At 35.5% G+C, this 17,151-nt stretch overlaps 1 protein-coding gene across 7 annotated transcripts in view; it reads right to left on the bottom strand.

Annotated features, from left to right (window-relative positions):
• TJP1 (tight junction protein 1) overlaps positions 1-17,151 on the bottom strand; it is a 377,020-nt gene that overhangs the window by 37,789 nt on the left and 322,080 nt on the right. For all 7 annotated transcript variants that reach the window (XM_040493816.1, XM_040493817.1, XM_040493818.1 and 4 more), the window contains 4 exons: positions 16,394-16,497; positions 15,626-15,794; positions 13,969-14,116; positions 426-562 (listed from right to left, as the gene is read on the bottom strand). In XM_040493816.1, the coding sequence (XP_040349750.1) occupies positions 426-562; positions 13,969-14,116; positions 15,626-15,794; positions 16,394-16,497 (558 nt within the window). The remainder of the gene's footprint in view (positions 1-425; positions 563-13,968; positions 14,117-15,625; positions 15,795-16,393; positions 16,498-17,151) is intronic.

Raw genomic sequence — 17,151 nt, 5'->3', positions numbered from 1 at the left:
TGTGGGAGGTGGGCAGAGAGAGAGAATGAATCCTAAGCAGGCTCCATGCTCAGCGTGGAGCCTGATAAGGAGCTCGATCCCACAACCCTGGGATCATGACCTGAGCTGAAATCAAGAGTTGGACACTCAACTGACTGAGCCACTCAGGCACCCCAACTATGAATAATTTCTATCCAGAAATTTTTTTTAAAAATTCATGAAAGCCTACTGATTCATGCCAACATTATACCCATAAGGAATATTCTGGAAGTCAAATACAGAAAAATTCAAACATAGGTAGTAGCAGAAGTAGGAGTAATAGTAGTAATAGAAATAACAATCATCATAATCAAGAAAGCATCTTTAAGTCTTCTGTAAATTCTGACAATTATTTTATTTAGTCTGACTGCAAATGTTTTCCGAATGTAGTATTTTGCTAGGCTTACCTGGAAGAGTGGGTGCTTGTTTCTCATTTCTTTCAACTACAACTTCTTCTGTTTTAGGTGTATGATCATCCGCATGCTTTACAGGAGTTGAGACAGCCCCAGGTTTAGAAATTCTCTCTTCCTCTCTGCTCCGGAGACTACACATTGGTAAAATTAAAAAAAAAAGAAAAAACTTATAAGCATAAAGATGATTGTGAAATCATTTGTAGGAGTACAGTGTAAGAACAGCCAAGCAAACTTTGAAAAACAATGACACTCTAACAGTTATCAAAATACTATTAAAACCTAATAATGAAAACTAGAGTAGTACAGATCAAAGTAACAAAATAGAAAATGGAGGAATCTATCCACAGTAGTAAAATTTATTAATGAAGTGGCAGCCCCAAGCTGTCAGAAAAAAGCATGCTATTTAATGAATGATATTAGGACAAATGTCTACAGATTTAGAAATATTAGATCTCTATGCATATCAATGACAAAAATACAATTTCAGATGGAACAAACTCCAAACCATAATATATTTCTTAAATATCTGTATCATCAAAAATAGAGGACTGTTAAAGTTCAAGGCACAAAATCCCTCATATATCAACAGCAGTGATTACATAAGAAGTTAAAAAGGATGCAAATAATTAAAATATAGTATATATATTTTTTGGCTGAACCAAATGAAATGGGGTTTAAAACAACTAAAAAGTTCAAACTGAATAAATTTCATAGTTTGAAAGAACATGTGTAATGAGTTCAATATTAAGATTTATATACTGACCTAACAACACATACAAGAATTTGATATTTAGAACATATAAGGAACTATGAATCAGTTTAAAAGAGACAACTGAGGAAAAAATGAGTAGCAGGAAGGGACAATTCAGAAAAAATATACAAATAACAATAAACATGAAAATACGTTCACCTTCACAAGTAACTAGGAGAACGCACATTAAAGTAACTTGAAATCATCTTCTCATGAGAGTTTTCACAATAACATCAACTGTAAGGAGGGACATGGAGATACACTCATACAAGGATGGTAAAGTAAGTGTAAATAAGTATAACTACTTGAGGGCAAAATGGAAGAAATTTATCAAAACAGAAAATGCAAACATGCAATAACCTGCAATCTGACTTCTAGGTTTATCCTAGAGAAATACATACATGTCCAAGAACACATTTTGTTTTTGTTTTTTTGTCCAAGAACACATTTTAAGAATATTTATTGGGGCGCCTGGGTGGCGCAGTCGGTTAAGCGTCCAACTTCAGCCAGGTCACGATCTCGCGGTCCGTGAGTTCGAGCCCCGTGTCAGGCTCTGGGCTGATGGCTCAGAGCCTGGAGCCTGTTTCCCATTCTGTGTCTCCCTCTCTCTCTGCCCCTCCCCCATTCATGCTCTGTCTCTCTCTATCCCAAAAATAAATAAACGTTGAAAAAAAAAATTAAAAAAAAAAAAAGAATATTTATTATGTTATCAGTTGTAATAGCAACAAATAATTTGTGTCTTTAACTACTCTATACCACACACTGAAATAGAACAGTCTCTAACTTAATTTTCTTCAAACTTTTTATGGAAAATTCCAAACATATCTAATAACACAGAAAACAGTATCATAAAAATACCATGTATTTCAAAAATTTTCAACATTCTATCAGAAATTCAATCTGAAGCTAACAGTACCTTAACACCCAAACCATGACAATGATGGGACAGAGAAAACAATAAATATTTTCAATTATGAGTGGAGGAAAAAATTCTAAATAAAATACTAGCTAAGGGGATGTACTATGTAGTAAAAGATTATTCTACAATGACCACAGCAGGGTTATTTCACAAGTATATGGCTAGTTTAACATTAGGAATTTATCACAGAATTCATTATGACATCTAAATATTACAAGAAAAAACTATCAAACAGGCATGTGAAAACATGCAACAGCCATTCCTAATAAAAACCACAAATAAAGCAAAGATACTGGAAATACAATTAATTATGAGACTAGTTCCCAAAATGAAGAGCTAATACCATATTAGATAGGGAAATGCTGAATGTATTTACACCAAAATCAGTAACAACACAGTGATACCTGCCAATACTATCGTTATTTACCACTATTTTGAAGACTCAGATGATATAATCATGAGACAGATGATAGGCTTGAAATATTGGGGAGAATCTTAGTGAGTATAAAAGAATACTATAAAAATTATAAAGAGAATTATAATTACATTTTAATTTAAAAAAATCAACTATTTTCCTCAATGTCCTCTACAATCAGAAGAAAATGAGGGGCGCCAGGGTGGCTCAGTCAGTTGGGCGGCTGACTTTGGCTCAGGTCATGATCTCCTGGTTCGTGAGTTTGAGCCCCGCGTTGGGCTCTGTGCTGAGAGCTCAGAGCCTGGAGCCTGCTTGGGATTCTTTGTCCCTCCTCTCTCTCTGCCCCTCCCCCACTCGTGCTAGGTCTTGCCCTGTCTCTCAAAAATAAATGTAAAAAATAAAATTAAAAAAAAAAAGAAAGAGGAAAATGAAAAGGAAAAAATATGCCAGCACCAATAGCATTAAAAACTGTAAAACTCCTAGATAAAACCTGTGCAATCTTAGATTGGGGGAGATCTCCCTAAATGTGATAAACATTCAAAAACCATAAAGATGAAAATATTTCACTATTAAAAATGGTTTTATTTTTATTTTTTTATTATTAAAAAAATTTTTTTTAATGTTTATTTCTGAGACAGAGACAGACCATGAGTGGGGTAGGGGCAGAGAGAGAAGGAGACACAGAATCTGAAGCAGGCTCCAGGCTCTGAGCTGTCAGCACAGAGCCCAATGCAGGGCTCAAACTCACAAACCATGAGATCATGATCTGAGCCGAAGTCGGTCACTCAACTGGCTGAGGCGCCCCAATTAAAAATGTTAAAATTAAAAACTGACCAGGCGCCCCAATTAAAAATGTTTAATTGCACAGGAAAAGATATAAAGATTTATATTTGCAACACACTCACCAAAAGAGCTACTACTAGCTGATGGAAAATGAAAAAGAACAATATAACAGAAAATGAGCAACAGAAATTAACCTCGCAATTTACGAGGATGCAATACTATGGTCAATAATCTCATAAAAAGATGCTCAGCTCTGCTACTAATCTGGAAACCATCAATTTATTTATTTATTTTTTAAATTTTTTTTTTCAACGTTTTTTATTTATTTTTGGGACAGAGAGAGACAGAGCATGAACGGGGGAGGGGCAGAGAGAGAGGGAGACACAGAATCGGAAACAGGCTCCAGGCTCTGAGCCATCAGCCCAGAGCCTGACGCGGGGCTCGAACTCCCGGACCGCGAGATCGTGACCTGGCTGAGGTCGGACGCTTAACCGACTGCACCACCCAGGCACCCCAAGGAAACCATCAATTTAAAATAAGGAGTTGCCAAGGCGCCTGGTTGGCTCAGTCGGTTAAGTGTCCGACTTCGGCTTAGGTCATGATCTCAGGGTTCCTAAGTTCGAGCTCCGCGCTGGGCTCTGTGCTGACAGCTCTGAGCCTGAGCCTGCTTCAGATTCTGTGTCTCCCTCTCTCTCTGCCCCTCCCTCATTCTCACTCTGTCTCTGTCTCAAAAATAAACATTAAACATTTTTTTTTTAAATAAAATACGGAGTTGCCAATTTACAATGATCAGATAGGTAAACATGGAATTCTGAGAAATAAACAAGTGTAGTCTCAAATATTACTCTTGGAAAGTCATCTGGCATCATCCGTGAAAATTTAAAAGTAATACCAACACACTCTTTAATGACTTCAGAAATAAAAAGCTAGTATATGAAATCATGGACAAAGATGCTTATGCAACATTGATTGCACAGGCAAAGACCTAGAAACAGAATTTCCATAATATGTAAAATTTCTCATCAAAAGAATAAGCTGGAAGGAGGGTCACATTGTATTAAGTAAAATTAGCTAGCTAGAAAATAATGTGCAGAGTGTGACCTTTTTTAATTATTAAAAACACAAACTCTATATGATGCTAAATAAGTTATGCAGAAATATGGAGAAAGGCTTAATTCAAGAGGAGTGGGAAGTAGGTGAGGTAGAATAGACCTATTTTACTTGTTCTAATTAAGCATACATTGCACAGAGTCAGGCATGGGGCTCGAACCCAAGGACCAGGAGATCATGACCTGAGCCAAAGTTGGACGCCTAACCAACTAAGCAACCCAGATACCCCAATTTTTAAATGCAATTAAGTCTAACTTTAAACAAAGAATTTGGTTCTATTAATGCATACTATTAGCAGTCTTATGAAGAAAATGTTTCTTACCTGTTACCCTTCTGAAAGGATAAAACATAAGCACTTTTCACAGTTTCTATTTTCATAGTCAATTATTCTGTGGGGGTGTACTTTTAGTTTTAAATTACTATGAGCTGCATGGAGGTAAACAGTCTTTTAGGCAAAACTATAAAAGTCAAGGTATTTTTAAATCATAAAAGGTCAAAATTTTTAGCCACAGCTTAGGTAATAAAATCTCACAATTAATCCAAGAATAAATAAGCACAATTAAGCTTTATCCCCAAAGTGCTCTAGGTACCTCAGAATGTAAAGGGCCGTACAAAACAGAAGATTCCCCTTACATTCTTTGCATAAAATATGCAAACTGTTATAAATATATACATTTTAAAGAAAAAGAATGAGATTAAAGAATGCATAATTTTAATAGTTCTATAGACTTACTGCTCTGTAACAAGCAAACTTTAAATTGCTTTAAAAAGATCTAAAAACATTTACAATTGATTTTATTTCTTCGAACTTAAACTTTCTAAATTTAAAAAGACTGATACTGATGATAACTCCCATCCTGAGTTATAACCTTCTGATGGAAACCTCCTCCATGATGATAACTAGAAGGGTGTCATTTGTTGTGCTCTTGCCCCATCACATAAAACTGCTAGCATTTTCATCTTGCCTAATTTCCATACTGTACTGACCACCACCTTTATTTTTCCTCTAACACAACTGTTATGAATTAAATAACATTTCAGATAGATAGAATTCATATTCTATTAAATTTTTCATAACAACTAATACTTGGAGAATCACTGTTCTTTTTAGTGCATTTCTGTTATCTACCAAAAGATGGAGGCATTATTCAATAATACATGCAGAGTAGGAGCAGCACTGTTAGCAGGATTATAAAGCAAATCATCTATGTTAACTGTAAATTTTCTAGAATCTGTATTAAATAAAGTGAGATAAAATCAATTAACACATTTTACTTATTAACCCATTACATCCAAATATTATTTCATTATGTAATCAACATAAATTATTAGAGGTAATTTACATCTTTTTTTTGTCATTAAAAACCAATGTGTTATTTCAAACTTAACAATACATCTCAATTTGGACTGGTCACATTTCAAATGCTCAGTAGCCACATGTGGCTAGCAGCAACGACACTGGGCAATGCAGACGCATGGTTATGGTACAGAATCATCAAATTTTCCAATCATTTGAAAAGTTCTATTATGAGATGTGACCACTAAGTCTATTGCAAGACAAAAACCAAATTTAGACACCCCAGATTAGTTTACAATCAGTGGCAGTTATTGAAAGAAACTGGTAAAGCTGTGACAATTAAAAGAAAATATACTTTCCTCAAATCTTCCATACAGGACACTACCATGGCTCTGAAATGGTTATCTAAGCTTTATAAAACATTTTTTTTTTTTTTTTTTGCTATTATGAGGAAGGCTATCTTTATACAAAAAACATTTTTGTCCTGAGTCAGAGTCATGTTTATCTACACACTCTGGCTCCAAGTAGCCTAGACAGACATTTCAACATTCTACCTTAAGATCCTTTTAAAAAAAAATTTTTTTTTAATGTTTATTTATTTGTGAGAGAAAGAGAGAGACAGAGCACGAGCAGGGAAGGGTCGAGACAAAGGGAGATACAGAATTTGAAGCAGGCTCCAGGCTCCAAGCAGTCAGCACAGAGTCCGATGCGGGGCTTGAACTCACAAACCCACAAACCGTGAGATCATGACCTGAGCCGAAGTCAGATGCTTAACCGACTGAGCCACCCAGGCGCCCCTGGACCTGAAGATCCTCTTAAGAGCATTTTTGTTTTCTCCTGGAGGGTAGGATATGGGGTTTATCTTCTGCATTTTTCATTTGTACATCAATCTAATGGTAGTGATCCCCTGGTCTAGAAATTTTGGGTTGATTAAAAACCCTATGGAAGACAGCTGTTAGACAAAGTGAAACAGTCTCTGAAGAGCTTTTACAGTTCACGTAAATGAACTCATTGTAAACAGAGCCTTCTTTAAGTCTTACCCAGTTAACTGTGTAAATAGGGTGGCAGACTAACATACACACTGTCAGATCAGCAAGGAGCAACAACTTGTTTTAAGTGAAAAACTTCAGATGTAAAATCACAACTGTTAAGGCCTATGGGCAGAGGGCAGAGGACAGGCAGCTTGGTCAGGGGCTCCCCCTGTGGGTTCTGGGGTGTGTCTCCTCAGCAGGCCCCTCCAGCACATAGTAGCAGTCAGCAGTTCCCCCCAGTGACTCCCTAGGATAGTTGTGTGCAAGGTCTCTATCTAATAAGACACTTGCCCATGAACTCCTTTTCCAAACATTTTGGAGGGAAAATTTCCTGCCCAGTTCTTCTGAGAACATACCACAGCCAAATTCTCTGCCATTCAGTAAGCCATGGGCGTGCACTCTCCAAGCAGGCTGGCTCTCACCCTAGGGATGGGTGGGGGAGCCTCTTCCTTGGGCACTCCATATTAGCACCAGGGGTAGTGGCTGCTCCTCATACCCGATTCTGATATTTAGAGTTCTCTCAGCTTCTTACTAGCTAATCCTTTGTTACTCCAATCCTTTTCTATTTAATCTATTTACATTAAACTTGCTAGGTTCACTCCAAGCTTGACTTGCTGTCTTGATTGGACCCTGTCTGACAAAACATGCCAGATGGCCCATTCTTCATGAAGCTTTCTTTCCTACTTCTGGCTCCCAAACACCTTCCCAAATGACTGTTCAGTAATGCCTTATTTTAAAAATTACCTTAATATAGGAAATAAACTTGAGGGTGAACAGTCACTCCAGTAAAACATCCTTTTATCACACCAATTCCAAATTCCCATTACATACTATATGACTCATCCTAAAAAATGAAGTTATACTTTCTTTTCATAAACTCATTTATTGCATAAAGGGAGGCAAGACCTTCAGAACTTAGGATGAAAACAAAAACTAGGTACTAATTCCTTTAGAGGCTACTGGACTATCTCAGCCATAATTAACAATAAAGACATGTTAAGAAACTAACCTAACCATACCCCACAGTTTTTCTCCATTGACAGAATAGGTCAGCATGGAGGGTTGGAAGACACCTGAGAAAGAAAAACTAAAGGCACACTCAAATCATTCTGACTATTTAGAATGCTGCAACCACTGTTAATTTTCTAAATTTTATATGGAAACAAATAGGTATTTATACATTGCAGTTCCTCCTTCATAGCAATAAAAAAAAATTGATGATCTCTCTCTGCATGGCACATACAGAATTCTAGGGATGACAAAGGCAGAGAGACGCAGAGAAGAGACTCTAACCTGGTCCTAGAATACAGAAATTAAGGGTAGTATGCCGAGAAATAGTTACTTTATACCAATTTTGCCATATTTATAATTTCCCACAACTTGTTTATTCTTTACACACTATAATCCATTTTCTAGAAATACATGTGTGTGTGTATATATGCTTTTGAAGAAAATCTGAGTATCTATATTGCTCATTTTGGCAAATGGCTTTTAGGTAATAATCCAGATACTTATTTTTATAAAGTTTATCATTTTGTACAGAGTTTCTCTCCCATCTTACATGTTCATTTATTATGATGATGACTAACCTAGTGCATCTGATTTCAGACAGTATGATTTTTGCAGAAATGTGTAATTTTTAATAATGAGAAAGATTAAGAAAGAGCTTTTTAAAATTTAAGGATAGCTTTGTTAGGCCATCTTTGGTGGTATAATGATTATCAGGTACTTAGATTAATATTTAGAGTCAAACAATCTTCTGACTGAGTGGAATGTCTGGTTGATTTATAACAAGGGATCAATGTTGCGACACTCTCTTCATTTTTTACTAAGGTTCTCTCCCAAGGACAAGAGAAGATCGTTATCTGGAAGTAAGATTTTTCATTCATTTACTATTTTTAATACGTTACCAAGTGGAGAGTCTATTTTTAAATATCATATTTTATGTTTTATATTGTACTTGTGTAAGAGCTGATGAACAAAATTCATACTCTTACTTTTTAAATTGTGGGATCAAGTATAATATTTAAGCTTGCTTTTATGCCATTAGATTCATATTCTCTTAGGAGTTAAAATTATTCAGCAATCATTGAGCACACATATTATTACACTTGGGTTGCTAGTTAATTACTAGAGAAGTGCATCAACTATGGTCTTCCCTTGGCCTGGTCTCCTTAGAAAGCATATCAAAAACAAAACCTCAGATTGGAATTTTAACCTGGTAACCTAAAATTCCCAAGGACTGAAAACAAGTTGGCTCTTATTTAAGTAACAGAAGTTCAGGATGGGTCATCAATATTCCACTCATTTCGAAACATTAGACAAAGAATCTCAGCAAAAAAACAAAAAAAAAAACAAAAAAAAAAAACAAAAAAAACCCCCCCAAAACCCCAAAACCAATTCAAGTAATAAACAACTTCTTAAAAAACTTTCACATTTTCTCTCATGAAACAATTTTTTCCAAAACAGAAGAAAATACTTCTTAGAACTCCAATCACTGTCTCCTTTACTCTTGTGATCCAGCATCCAGCTGTTATTCCAACAAGTTGAGAAACGGCACGTTATTTCTTATTCTACAATAATCTTCATCTGCAGGGCTCTTTCTTACTCATTTCAAGATGAGGTCACTTTAGAGAAGCCTTCTTCTCTGATCATGTTATCTAATATCGTCCCCTCCGCCTTCACTATCGTACTACCCTCATTTTCTTTATAGTACTTACCACTAATGGAATAATTTCCATTAGTCTGATGGAAAGTGAAATGTATTTTTCAAACTTACTTATCTGCTTTTTTCACTCTGATATAAGCCTAAAGCTCTAGGACAGCAGGGATCTTGCCTAGTTTGTTGAGGAAAAATTTATAACCATATACTGATAACATATACATGGTATCAATAAATACATAATATGGTAAGAATCAGCAGGATAATGTCAAAATTACTGGCAAAAAAAAGATCTTTCAACATTCACTCTACTGTAGAAAGTTCACTGTGCTGCATCAACTCACAACCAACTCCCTTAGTCCAGCTGGAAGGCACAGAATCCACGGGAAAGAAGTGATCAATTAATTCCATTGAGATACTTCAAGAATTATCTTTCTACCTGGCCCTTTCTATCTTTCACAGAGGAGAAACCAAAAACAAACAAATAAACATGAAGGACTTCAAATGAAAAATAAAGCAGTACTTATACCAAATTAATTGCCAATATTATCACATGTAAATCTTGTCCTGAATAAAGCATCTATTAAATTGGAGATAATAAAACGTTTTTAAAGAACTAAAACCAAAGATCAGAAAACAAAATCCGAAATTCGCTAATCAGAAAATGGGCACTTCTCTACATTTTACAATAGTAAAAAAAAAAAAAAAAATGTACAACTGATACATGTAAATGTCTCAATAATTTTTAGCCAACTGGCAAAGTTCCAGAGAACCAAGCAGTATCTGAAAGAGACTATATATTCTAGAATTAAAGAATATTTACAGTCCTCTAGAATCAAATAAAATAATTATGGAAGATAACGGAAAATGTAAAATATGTAAAGAAAAAAAGATCTTTAAAAGTCAATACTTCTCTAAGGTATTTAAGTGGATACATTATATGCCCTATTTACATAGGTATTAGGATTTATTGGCACTCTTGGAGAAACAGATCATGAGCTCAATTCAACTCTGTATAGTCAAAGGCTGACAGAAAAGGTGGACTGTATAGGTAAAAGGTTTTTATCCCAAATATATCAGCTTAATGGGGCTCAACACTTGGATTTGTCTACAAATTTCTCATTTGTAAAATTCAATTTTACTATCACATATTTACTATATCATAACCCATTATCAATACTGATACCAGTAACACTCAGAATTTAGGGGGAGCATTTTCTCTCAGGAGAAATAATGAATAAAGAGAATATTTGAAAATTTTACAAAGTTTCAATCTTTTTAAGACACTGCTTGCAAGTACCTCAAAAGCAACCATTTTTATAAAATGAATATGCTAAATATAAATTAAACCTTTTCTATTTGTTATAATACATTCCCTAAAAACTTTAGACAACTTAGGCCTTAAATAAACTTAGTTTATGGAATGACTGAGTCTAATATAAAACATAATCTTTATAATCCAAATGTTCCACAATTCAACATTATTTTAATTAGTCTCCGCTTTTACTACAGTAGAATTTTTTCAATACTGAACCTGCTTATGATAATCAGTAGCAGCACAGTCACCTTTATTATAAAGCTGATAGAACAGAACAAAAAAGGTAAACATATGTTGTCACTCTAGGGAGAAAAGTCATAAAATGGATTGGTGTAATTAAATGTTAGTAGGGACAGTAAACTATATGACCAAAGAGAGGCTTAGAACATACCCTGCAAATCAAATACTCAGTTATGTAGGGACCACAGTGAGATCAGTGAAAAGAATCTTCTCTGTGAGAGCTACCTTGTGAGCATGAAACAGTGGCACAAGTTTTGGGCTCTCTCAGTATCCCGAGTTCCTAGAACAAGTCTTGGCCCAGAAGGGGCTCTGAAACATCACTGAATAAAATATAAAACAAACCTGGCAACACGCATCAAGATGTAAGAAAATCACTGTAGTAATTCTCTCTCTATATATAATTTTTTAGTTCAATAACGCCTATTTTAACATTCTAGACCAGGGATTGGCAAACGTTTTCCTTATATGACTCTGTAAGCCATACAGTCTCTCTTGCAACTTCTCAATTATGCCATTATATGATTGGTTCCAATAAAACTTTATTTGCAAAATCAAGCAGCAGGTTGTATTTGGCCTGCAAGTTGTAGTGTGCCAACCCCTGTTCTGGATAACAGTAAGGGTGCATTGCTCATCTACTTATGAAGAAACAAGCTAATGGGCTTTTCTCAAGAGCTCTGTCCACAACGTTTGCTCTCTCAGAAAAGAACATCACACAGAACTCAAGTAGGTCATGAGAATAATGGAATACAGAACCCATGGTGTTTTTACTAGAATTTTACTTTTAAAGAACACCTAAACTGTTTCTCAAAACACAGGATAATCCTCCACAACTCCACAGTTATTTGTATTTTAACATGAACTTTAGGAGAAAAAATGAAATCTTTAAGCAACTGGTACTATTGTACATCTTGAATGTGTGAAGGTCACTGAATTTTCAAAAATTAAATTCTTAGCACAAGAATTTGGAAATAATCTGAAGACTTCTGGCCTTCTATATGTGAAGTACTATCTTTTCTTTAGTATGTACCACATGTCCTAACCAGAAGTGCCCAAATTTGGTAGTGCACAGTAGAGGATGATATCAGAAACCTAAAAACAAACAAACAAACAAACTGTATTCTCCACCTCCACCTGAGAACAGAGCCTAGGATTCTGTATTTTTAAAAGATCTCATATAATTCGTGTGACCCATAAGGATACCTGAGGTTCCCAATTAAAACACCTCAACGTAATCTTATATGAAAATATTTAAAAAAACAAAACAAAACAAACCTCTTTACTTTTAAGTTACGAATGCCAAGTGTTTAGGAAATCTAAATGAAAAAAAGTCAGCATCAAAAAAACTTTTTAAGATTTAGAATTTGCTCACAAAAACAACTAACGGCCAAAATGTAGATGATTCTTTTATTTTTTTAAGGAAAATCATATCCAAATTTCTTGACACCAGCATGGTTTCTAGGTGAGAGAAATGTGTTAAAATTATAGCTACTCCCATGAATCATCCAAGGGTGTGATTTATATCACAGTGTGTGTGTGTGTGTGTGTTGTTGCAGTGATCCTTTCCCAGGTAACATCTATGCTATGTCAAGAAAAGTTTTAGAACTAATATATTAACTTGAAGCAGTTAAAAATAACAATCAGTTGTATCAGTTATAAGATAAGCCAGGATGGCATATGATGTACTATAATATTTTTTAAAAAAATCATTATGGGGCGCCTGGGTGGCTCAGTTGGTTAAGCATCCAACTTCGACTCAGGTCATGAGCTCACAGTTCGTGGGTTCGAGCCGCGCGTCGGGCTCTGTGCTGACAGCTCAGACCCTGGAGCCTGCTTCAGGTTTTGTGTCTCCCTCTCGCTCTCTGCCTCTCCCATGCTTGTGCTCTTGTCTCTCTCTCTCTCAAAAATAAACATTAAAATAAGTAAGTAAATAAATAATTATTACAACCTTAAAATAAAGATCAGAGTTAATATAATTCATAAAACTAAAATTTGAAATTTAAAGAGAATTCGCTTCATAAATCTCTAAAACCAGCAGTGCAAAATAATGATCATTATGGTTTTTAAAGATCTTCAAAAAAGTTTTCTTCTGGCTACACACTCCTCCCTTTCTCTGGTTACTTCTTCCTTGCCTCCTCACCTTCCTCAAAGAATACACTGCCTCCAGTCTAATATCTTGGCCTTCCCTCCACATTGTTTTTCTTAGTAACTTTAATGACTTCTATGGCTTGAGCTAACACCTCCATGCAAGTAAGTCCCAAGTTAATCTCTAACCCTAAAATGTTCAGCTCAAATTTTCAAGTGCCTCCAGAAGATCTTCATATGGATTATTACAGAACCATAAATCAGTTGGTGGCCTACAGAACCCTGGGAATATCCACAAATTTTATGTAAAATGCCAAATGTTTATGTGTACATGTGTACTATTCTAGAAATAAGGGTCATAATTTTCAGATTCCCAACTGTATATGCAACCCCAAAGACCATGTAAACTCAGGTAAGTCACATACTACTAACATACCAGACTCTCTGGCATAAATACCAGACTGCTTTTTTAAGAGGGAAAACAAAGTCCGGGTTAAAGTGTCTAGGAAAGGGCTGCTAATATGTTTAACTTTCCCAAGCAGTATATTCTTTTAGCTGGCCAGCATCTTCTTATGCAGTGGGGATCAGCAAACTGCAGCTGTATGGCCAAGTGTTTTTCATAAAGTTTTATTGGAACACTACCCTGTCTGTTCATTTACATATTATCTACAGTTACACTTCTGTGTTACAGAGTAGTGATAAGAAATCATATGGCTTACATACTTAAAATATTTACCACTTCACCCTTTAGGAAGATTAACTGACCTATGTTTTTCTAGGTAATCCCTAAATTAATTAAAAAAAAAAAAAACCAAAAACTTCCAACCTAATCTTAATAAAAGAAAATCTATCTTCTAGTTTTATTTGTAAGCAATACCAGAAACATGTATCAAGCACACGTAACTATTTTAACAACAGAGTGTGATTACCTGCCACTGCTGGGCTGCTGTGGAGAGTGTCTGGAATGATCAGAAGGCTCTGACCGTTGGTCAGGTGATCGTGACCGGCTGTGGCGGGGAGGTCTGTCATGTGATCGACCAGAATGATCTGATGCCAGTGACTGAATTTCTGAAATGTCTGTTAAGTAAAAGGGTGCTTTTTATTTTCCCATGAAATGATCATAATGTAAAATGTAAGATTACAATAATGTAAAATGTAAGATACTCCAATGATAATGAATATAAGCTACTAAATATAATTTCATATAAAATGGTTGATTTAAGCATTAACTTCATCAACCACTGATTAATAATGGTGAGCTGCCTACAAAACAAAAAGGACAGTGACAACATGGATGTGGACCTCGAAGGCATACGGTAAATAAGTCAGAGAAAGACAAAAAAAACCCAGAAAACAACCCACAAAAAGCAAAAATACAAACCCACACAACCACCAAACTCACAGAAAAAGAAATCAGATTTGTGGTTACCAGAGAGGGTGGGGGGAGGGGCAAAAGGAAACTGGAGGAAGGTCCAGACTTTCAGTTATAAAATAAATGAGCACCAGGGAAGAAATGTACAATAGATGATAATGGCTAACACTGCTATAGGATATATGAAGTTAAGAGACTAGATCCTAAGAGTTCTCATCACATGGAAAAATCTTTTTTTTTTTCTTTTATCTACAGAAGATAAAAGATGTTAACTAAACATATTGTGGTGATCATTTCACAATAGATGTAAATCAAACCATCATGCTGTGTACCTTAAACTTCCACATTTCTCAATAAAACTAGGAAAAATGTAATTAAAATTAAGCCCTCCACTCCCAGTATATATATTTGTAATTCTTAGGTTCTGAAGGTATCTGGCTTGTAGAAAATTATTTCATTCAAACATATCAAATCTTGCTGGAGAGGATGTGGAGAAACGGGAACCCTCTTGCACTGTTGGTGGGAATGCAAATTGGTGCAGCCGCTCTGGAAAGCAGTGTGGAGGTTCCTCAGAAAATTAAAAATAGACCTACCCTATGACCCAGCAATAGCACTGCTACGAATTTATCCAAGGGATACAGGGGTACTGATGCATAGGGGCACTTGTACCCAAATGTTTATAGCAGCACTCTCAACAATAGCCAAATTATGGAAAGAGCCTAAATGTCCATCAACTGATGAATGGATAAAGAAACTGTGGTTTATATAGACAATGGAATACTACGTGGCAATGAGAAAAAATGAAATATGGCCTTTTGTAGCAACGTGGATGGAACTGGAGAGTGTGATGCTAAGTGAAATAAGCCATACAGAGAAAGACAGATACCATATGGTTTCACTCTTATGTGGATCCTGAGAAACTTAACAGAAACCCATGGGGGAGGGGAAGGAAAAAAAAAAAAAAAAAAGAGGTTAGAGTGGGAGAGAGCCAAAGCATAAGAGACTGTTAAAAACTGAGAACAAACTGAGGGTTGATGGGGGGTGGGTGATGGGTATTGAGGAGGGCACCTTTTGGGATGAGCACTGGGTGTTGTATGGAAACCAATTTGACAATAAATTTCATATATTAAAAAAAAAAAAAATATCAAATCTTCCTACTACTTTAACAGGTTACTTAAACCTGTTAAGGACTCTCCAAACAGAACGATACTCACCATCTCTCTCAGAGGCATTAGCAGAATGGATACTATCAGAAAGATCAGGGACATTCAACAGAGTAGCTCGTTCATCTCTCTGAACTACCATTTTTAACTTGCCTTTAGACCTTTCTATCAATGTCTTTGCATCTGTCAGTGACATATTTTCTGTCACGGTACCATTTATCTGCAACAGAAAAAAAAAAACCTCTAGTTGAAAGTAAATGATAAAAATACAAATGTTAACTTAATATCATGAAACAGGAATATTTAAATTACTACTTGGCTTGCTGTAAGAACCAAAATTAGTCCTTTCATAATATCAAAGTACTCCTCTTTCCTGAAATAAAATCTTTACTACGCTGTTGCTATGTCAGAAAACCCAAATTAGTATCTCTGAGCCAATCCCCAAAAGCCTGTCACTTTCTATTACTTATAAGCAAACAAACAAAACAAACATTTTAATAATATTTGGAGTAGTTATCAAAACCACTTATTGTGTAAGACTAGACATATCTACCTACAAAGTAGTTCCTAGCAGTGAAGGATATTCATTTGTAATGATTAATTTGCTCAGAATGACTCCATGCCTAAAGAAAAATATCAGTGTTGACACATAATAACGGACAAACCATTTTTGTCCATTAAAAATGACAAACCATCCAGTGCCCCAAACATTGATTTTTAATTTTGGCAAAATTGCTTCAAACATGAGCAGAAACTATATGGTTACACTAGAATTTGTTTTCTACTTCAGTTCATTAAAATGTAAGAATAGGACTATACCTTTAATACAACATCGCCTTCTTGAATGTTGCCATCTCTTGCTGCCAAACTATCTTGTGAAATTTCCTTCACAAATATATGACTGGCCAATCGAAGACCATATTCTGAAATAACATATTTAAATGTCTTTAGCGTAAACCACACACTTTAAAAGTATAATAATCATCACCACACTGAGTTTTTAAGTACGATCACCCTGCAAAGATGTCATTTCCTCTAATCATCAAAAAGTGTGCACTGCCAATGTGAAAGTAAAGAAAGTCTATGATCCAAGCAGAAGACTGACATACTTATTCCAATTTTTACTCAGAAAGGGGAAAGGAAGAAAAAAAAACCCAAGCCTGAAGAGAAGACCATTTCTTCCTATGTTGTATTAAACTAGCTTCTCAGAAGGTTTAATGAATACACTTCTAAAAAGTGAACTGCTTGAGGTTGGAAAAACTCTGGAAAGGTTGACAATTTTAATGACGACTTGTATTACTAAGCATACACTGTTTTGTTTTCCCCAATTTCCCAGAGCAAAAGTTTTTCTGATTCTACACACCTCTAACCATGGAGAGAGACATGCAGAACATTACTATATACATTCTGTGTTGGTGCGAACAAAGGCTTCAACTAGCTGTGCAGATACAGGCAGGAGTTAAAAAGGCCAGTCCTTTCCTTTTAACAACCAACCAGGTATCCAAATGTGAGGCAACATTAATTTTATCTGTGGATGAGGAAATGGTCAAAATGAGGAAAGTACCAGGAGAGTCTAG

Source organism: Herpailurus yagouaroundi, unplaced genomic scaffold, assembly GCF_014898765.1.
Source record: "Herpailurus yagouaroundi ecotype Mexico unplaced genomic scaffold, PumYag 185, whole genome shotgun sequence".
In the NCBI taxonomy this organism is placed as follows: domain Eukaryota; kingdom Metazoa; phylum Chordata; class Mammalia; order Carnivora; family Felidae; genus Herpailurus; species Herpailurus yagouaroundi.
Note: the sequence above shows the minus strand (reverse complement) of the source record. Positions and strands in the feature narration are given on the sequence as shown.